Below are 7,165 nucleotides of genomic sequence, written 5' to 3'. Positions count from 1 at the left end.
GATTCAGTGGATATATAGCCTCAAGCAAGCGTGGTACTTCTTCTAGGTTAGATGTACATGTAGTACTAGTACTTTGTACTACTGATTTGAACACAAATCTAAGACGCTATGTATATAGTACAACTTCCCGTTGCCAGCACGTCAATGCAAAACACAAATATTGTTGACTTCGTCAATATTTTAAATTAAAAAAAATATAACCTAGAAAGAAAAAAAAATATTTAAAATTATAAACATTATATACATAATTGATTCAGGTAGAATTTAATAAATATATATCAAAAGAAAAAAAAACTTATAAAGAGACATGTATAATTAATTTGATAAAAGAAAAGTTAATAGCGTGTCTTCTTGATGTAAGAGTGGAGCAGCTTAGATTTGAGAAAGTAATTTTTTATTAAAAATAATTAATTTGAGAATTTAAGTAGTTAAAGTTTGGGGAAAGAAAAAGAAATTTAATGTAAAAAGGGACCAACATATAATTATTTTAGTGCAAGTAACTGAGATTTAAAAAAAAATACAAAATTTAAAATAATTAATGATTTGAGAATTTTTTAAAAATACAAAAAGTGCTAAGCAATGATGAAATGAAATCATATGCTTACATAAAGAAAAAAGATCGAACATATTATATTATTCAAAATTTCATTATATCAAAGTAAAAATTCAAGTCTCTCAACTTTTGTAAACTATTGCTAATCTTTATTCTTTTAGTTCGTAAGTTAATTTTTTATTACAAAGAAAAAAAAAGAATTAGACGTATAACTTTCATAGCAGACGATTGATTTGATCACCCCCATCATAACATATCATATATATCTCTTTCAAATTCATCAGTTTTTGTATTTTTAATTGGAAAATTTAAAAAATAATATGAAGCCGACTTCAGTAGAATTATGTTTGTGTTTACAAATACTATACTGAAGCAAATTAACGTGCCTGAGGTACACAAAAATATTTTGGGGCTAATAAACTTCAAAGGCAAGCTTTTTATGCATTAAGTTGATGGTTATACAAACCACTTTTTTTTGTAAAGACTGTTTATACCATCCATTGAAAGTACAGTTGCTGGTCTTAAAAACTCTTCAACTTCCAAAGAACATTTAAGAAACACAGTTTCTGTTCTTCAATTTACAGAACCATTAACTAACAAAACCACAAAGCTTTCAAACCTTCCCTTTTTGTTAATTAATCCAATAATTGTCGCTTTTGGAGGCATCTTCTCTATTTTCATTTTTTTTTTTAATTTAGTTGACACATACTGATGATCTTCACATGTTTATGCATTTAGATTTGTGCATGATACATAAAAGACAAAATTCTCTCTCTTTCTCTCTAAAAAGGCATGCAGTGAGTCATATGTATGTAGATAGATCATGTGATGCAAATTAACATATTGGTCTCAGATGGATCGACCAACAGTGTGTCCATTAATTTCCACTCATTCAAGTAAAAGTGAGCCAGAAGACAAGAGTGTGGAAAGAAAAGAAATCAGAAAGAGAGTGATGAATGCAAACCCTTCAAAAATGGAATCTAGAGCCAGAAGGTTGTGCACGAGATAATTTTCTTCTCTCGGGAGGTTATGCAGCTCTGAAAATTGAAATATATACCTTATCTACTCAAAGGACAGAAGGTTTACTTATAAAAATTATGCAGTATATAAATACATTATTCCATATTATATTGACAAGAAGGAGCTACTTCTATTTTTCTAGGTCACGGATGTGCTTTGCATTGTACAAAAATGAATAAAGGTCGGAATGTTTTACCGGGAAAACTATGTACAATTTTGAGTATTTACAATTACATACAATTACAGAAGGCCAACTTTGACGTATAGCTATAGCGGGAAAAGATTTAAAATAGTGATCCTCATGATCACATCCCAGCAGTGATCCCCACAAATATCCCTATAAAAGAAGGAAAGGTATTTCTTCAGAAAATAAAGGGAGAGTTGGATATAAATATGATAGCTGAAAAAGATAAAAACTATAGTGTTTATCTTTTTTGGTTTCTGAGACACTTTTCTGACGCTGGAAATCTAAATCATGATTTGGATGGTCTAAGAAAGTTTCTATCAATCCTTATAATTACTTAATTTGAATGAGATTATTGAAGCATGGACGTGATTAAACGAAGAAGGAAGAACAGTATCTTGAGTGATCATCTGGTCATCACTTATGTGTAAATGATGATGATCTTTAATTGTTGATAAATATGAAAATAAGATGATGAAAAATCAAGAATAGTGCTAATGCTACGTGCATAAAGATGGCTTCACATTCTTATAATTTTAAGTGTTGGATTATATAGCTGAATTTATCTTCTTTTTTATCTTTTGTTTGTAAGAAAAAAAAATTCATTAGAAAGAAACCAAAGCACAAGATGTGCAAATGTTTAGGAATAGAATCTATAGTACTGACAAAATAAGCTGCCAGACGAAAATGGCTCCCTAGTCCTTACATGTAGGCCATTCTTCTAAACATATAAAATTGCAGATTAGATAATTTAAATTAATCCACCCCACATCATTACAGATAATAAAGCAGCATGAAATGAAAGACCACAACAAGAACAAGGATGGGTAGATGTAGGGCAGCATGGGAGAAATTTGACATGGAATGAAGATCCAAACTTTTAATTTCTTCATATTATTCAGTTGTTTTTCCTCATTTTTATGGTTTTGCATCATAGTTTCTAGTTTCTGATTGAGCTTCAACTTGACAAGTTTCAGACCAAAATTTAAACTTCCTCCTCGTGCCTTGCTATCTGGTTTTGCATCCAACTCTGATAATGAAATTCATGACACTAACGGTTTCAATAGATGATTTCACATAACCCCAAAAGCAAGCTCAAATGGTGAGGATTGTCCTCCACTTATATACTCTATCTTGATTTTATTTCTAATCAATGTAAAACTTGGATTTCTTTTAATACACAACATTCTCTAATAGTAAGTAAGGATGTTTTGGTGCTCTTATCTATCTTTATTAGTTTTAAGTGTTGCTTCTTAATTTAGCCTTGTGCTTCTTAGCCAAGGATGGTCATTTTAACCTTTCTCATGGTGGCAAGTAACACCCAACTCCACTCCTACTTTGGCTTCTTCTGCAAATTAAAAGGGAGAATTCTCATTGTGATGATAGGATTAATCAAGGAAATCATGGTTGTTGAAAAAATCACGGGGAACGGATCAAGACACAGAAAAGATGGGGAAGAAATACAGCCTATCTCTTCAACGGTTGCCATAAGATCGGATCTTCAGCAATTGCACTCAAAACTGCTTTGACATGTTGGGTTAATTAAGGATGTAGGTGGAGGAGACAATACAACAAGCTTGTACAGGAGATCAGAAGAGCTTAAACCAAGCTTAGGCCTAGTGAGAATGTGTTTGTTTCTCTGGCTACATTGGATTGATAAGGGAATCATTCCTGTTTGCTGTGGCGACCGGGTGAGGGTTGAAATTTCTGTCAGGTGAGTCACCCGCACACTAACTTGAAATAAAAAGAAAAGTGACGTGCATGAACAAAGAGCCAAAGGCCTACTATTATCCATTGATTTCAAATGGCAAATACATAAGATCAAGTGCAGTGCGCACCTTTTTCGGTTTTGAACTTCACCTGGAGAGAAGTTTCTAGCAATGATTTTTGGGGTCCAAGTTCATCGAGAGAGAAATGAGACTTTTGGTGGAAAAAGACGAGAAGAGAATTAGGAGTGTGAATGGTTTGAATTTTAGTTGCTTCACTGACGGGCATGTTCTTAAATATATAATTGATGAGACTATTTTGATCATTTACTATGTTAACACCTACGCTAGTTGAAGCAGTGAAATTCTTCTCATATAGGTAGTCAAAGTTAAACTAATTATTTTTGTCACTTGGATGGTCAAGACAAGAAGTAAATTATGAGTGTATGATTTGGTTTTTGGTATATTGACTAATAGGCATATTCTTAAATATATTATTAGTATGAGATTGTTTTCACCATCTACTGGGTCCACACATTAGTTAAACCAGTGAGATTCTTTCCATAAAGATAATGAAAGTCAAACTTGCTAATCAAATTAGTTATTTATGTGTCACCTAATAAGTCAAGTCAAAAAGTGAATTAGTATTGTGTATGATTTGGCTTTTGGTTGATAAACCAATAGGCATGTTCTTAGATATATTAATGGCATGATATTGTTTTCATCATTTACCGAGTTAACACGCTAGCTACAAGATTCTTACCATCTAAGTGGTCAAAGTCAAACTAGTTATTTCTATGTCACTTTGGCGATCAAGACGAAATGCAAATTAAGAATGTGTATTATTTGGTTTTGTTGATAGACTAATAGGCATGTTATTAAATATATGATTGGCATGGACTATTTTAACTGTTTACCAAATTAACATGCTAGGTAAAGTAGTGAGCTTGTTGCCATATAGGTGGTCAAAGTCAAATTAGTTATTTCTATGTCACCTAGGCGGTCAAGATGAGAAGTGAATTAGTACTAGTGTGTATGATTTGGTTTTTGTTTGATAAACTGATAGGCATTTTCTTAAATATATTACTGGCATAGTATTGTTTTGGTTGTTTACTTGGTTCACACCTTAGTTAAAGCAACAAGATTCTTGCCATATAGTTGTTCAAAGCCAAACCAACTATTTCTATGTCACTTAGGCGATCAAGATGAGAAGCAAATTAGGAGTACGGGTGAGGTGTCAGCTTAGCCTAAATTATATTTAGGCAACACAAGAAGTTGTATCAACTATAATAGAGACGGCCATAGCCAACACTAAAAAATAGCTATTAGGGTGACCTTTTTAAGATTCATATAAACTTTTGGAAGACGCTAATATTTGTTTCCCTCAATGCTGATCTACACCTTTCGAAAGAAATAAATAAAAGGGAAAGAAGTGGTGATGTAATAAAAAGAGAGATGCGAAATGTCAAAAAGGGCATATACTATTTAGGTTTCTACATATCATTGTTGTTTCCACAACACCACTTGATCCGCTTCAAATATACGACCATCTGTGGTGAAAGTGTGAAACAATGATCCATCCAGGTTATTATAATATAGGGAGTTTGGGTTATATTAGAAAAATAGTGTTGAATACATATATATAGCTGCCAGATAATGCTCAAGACTTTCAGTAAAAAGAAATATAGAAATGAAAGAAAACAAAATAGAAAAAGATTGCTCAAAACCACTATAAAAATCACATATCATGCATAAATGAATAGAGCCAAATACCGTAAAGGCGTAAACCATATATAGATTCAATAGCATCACTTGTGTCTATACTCTTTAGTATGTAGCATTGAAAGCCAACATTCTACCCAAACAGCATTAACTAAGCAACACCGAAATGAAAATGAAAACATAGAAATTACTACTGTTCATGGTGAATGTGGCCAACTGGAACAAGACTCTCAACATAAGTGAAGGGCACATAACAAAACTCATCTCTATTAGCTGGCAGTTTCTTCAATTCATTACTCAAAGGATTGAAGAGCGACAGAACAGTTTCCACTATTCTGTAATTGTTGCCACGTCTAGACAACTCTTCCCTGCACACAATTTGATCTCTCCAAATACTTAATGGATACAAAACCCTCGAAAATGGCCCCACACTATACATCTTAATCCAACTCTCCCCAGAAGATGTATGATTATGAACATCTTCCAAGACCCACAAATCAAAAGAACAAGACTCATAGTCCCCAATAATGTAGTGGCGAAACACGGCAAGCTTATCGTTACACTCCGCAAGCACATTGTCATAGGAACGAGTGGGCGAAGGTGGAAGCGGAGGGCCATTCAACAGCGTAAACATTTCCCTTCCAATGTCAAACGAAACCACAATTTCAGAGTCAGTGTCAGAGTCAGAAGTCATGGTTGCAAGCCAAAATATGGTTTCAGTGGTAGCGACGGAACTAGAGACGAGACACAAAGGTCGCAACTTGGTGGCATCAATTTGCCTCCAAGACCCGGTGGTCAACGAATACACTTCCGCTCGATCAACCCTAACGTTGTCGAGAACCACGACCTGATGCTCCTCGTCGAACACGCCCATGGAGATTCTAACGATCTTGTAATCATTAGCGACGGGGCTGAAACCGAATCCAACGTAGTATAAACCGAAGAGGGTTGTGCCGGGCACCTGTTTGATCTGTCTGGAGGCGAGGTTGAAGAGGGAAAGCGCGGTCTTGTCTCGGAGACACAAGATGCCGTTGCAGGAGGCGACAATTTTGGCGGCGGGTGATGCGATGTCGAAGAATTGGGGGGGATGGACAAAGTTGATGTCGGGTCCGATGAGACAGGTGGAGAAGGGGAGGGGACGGGGTTGGCGAGGGATTCGTTGGAGGAGGAGAAAGGCGTTAGTGTGAGCGGAGTGGTTAAGGTGTTGTTGGGTGAAAAAATTAGGGGTGTTTTGGAAGAGGTTGAACCAATCTTTGGAGACGCATTTGAATCGGATGAGGGATTTCACAGGAAGTCTTTTGAGAATGTTGATTACAACGTCGTAGGGCAAAAACTCTTGCTTGAGGTTTCCATCAACCATTTCTAACGACCCACCAGGTTCTTTTCCTCTTCGAATAGCCAAAATGTGTGCCAGATTGGGAATTTCTGCGCCTTAACAACTTCCAAGGGGGACTTCTCTTGCCAATTTCATTCTTTTAATTCTCTTTTACCGGGCGCTTGATGGGGAGAAGTGCCTTTTTTTTTTTTACATGAATTTTAAAAAAATAACATTATTAAAAAAGATATTTTTTTGATCAACTTCTCATGAAAACATTTTTATAAGAGAAGTGCTAATTTTTTAATTTTTTTACTATAATAAAAATATTGTATTATTCTTTATTAAATTATATAATATGATAAATAATTAAATCTTTAATTCTTAAAAAACTTATCTAAAGATTTTCGATGACCAATCAAATAAATTTTATTCATTTAATAGATTCATGTTTGCAAGATATCATGATTATCAAGCATAAAAAATTTCTTCCCCACCAAATGTTGCAGCTTATTTTTTGCCCATTGCAATATACTAGTGCCACAATAAGCAAGTATTATGTAAAAAGATTTAAATTTAATTAAAATACATTAAGAGTCATCAAACAATAAATTTTATATATAAAGAATTGTAAATTTTTGTAGTATTTCTTTTTTAAAAATTAA

At 34.0% G+C, this 7,165-nt stretch overlaps 1 protein-coding gene across 1 annotated transcript; it reads right to left on the bottom strand.

Moving 5' to 3' along the window:
- Nucleotides 1-5,193: 5,193 nt before the first annotated feature.
- Nucleotides 5,194-6,650, bottom strand: LOC114385657 (putative F-box protein At3g10430). Its single transcript, XM_028345665.1, has one exon. The coding sequence runs from the start codon at nt 6,543-6,545 to the stop codon at nt 5,376-5,378; it is 1,170 nt and encodes a 389-aa protein (XP_028201466.1). The 5' UTR covers nt 6,546-6,650; the 3' UTR covers nt 5,194-5,375.
- Nucleotides 6,651-7,165: the final 515 nt, after the last annotated feature.

Source organism: Glycine soja, chromosome 15 (assembly GCF_004193775.1).
Source record: "Glycine soja cultivar W05 chromosome 15, ASM419377v2, whole genome shotgun sequence".
Classification (NCBI taxonomy): domain Eukaryota; kingdom Viridiplantae; phylum Streptophyta; class Magnoliopsida; order Fabales; family Fabaceae; genus Glycine; species Glycine soja.
The sequence above is the reverse complement of the archived record's forward strand: the minus strand, read 5'-3'. Positions and strand labels throughout refer to the sequence as shown.

What these genes read in the sequence shown, in the direction of transcription:
- LOC114385657 (XM_028345665.1), bottom strand. Translation starts at nt 6,545, where the DNA reads ATGGTTGATGGAAACCTCAAGCAAGAGTTTTTGCCCTACGACGTTGTA.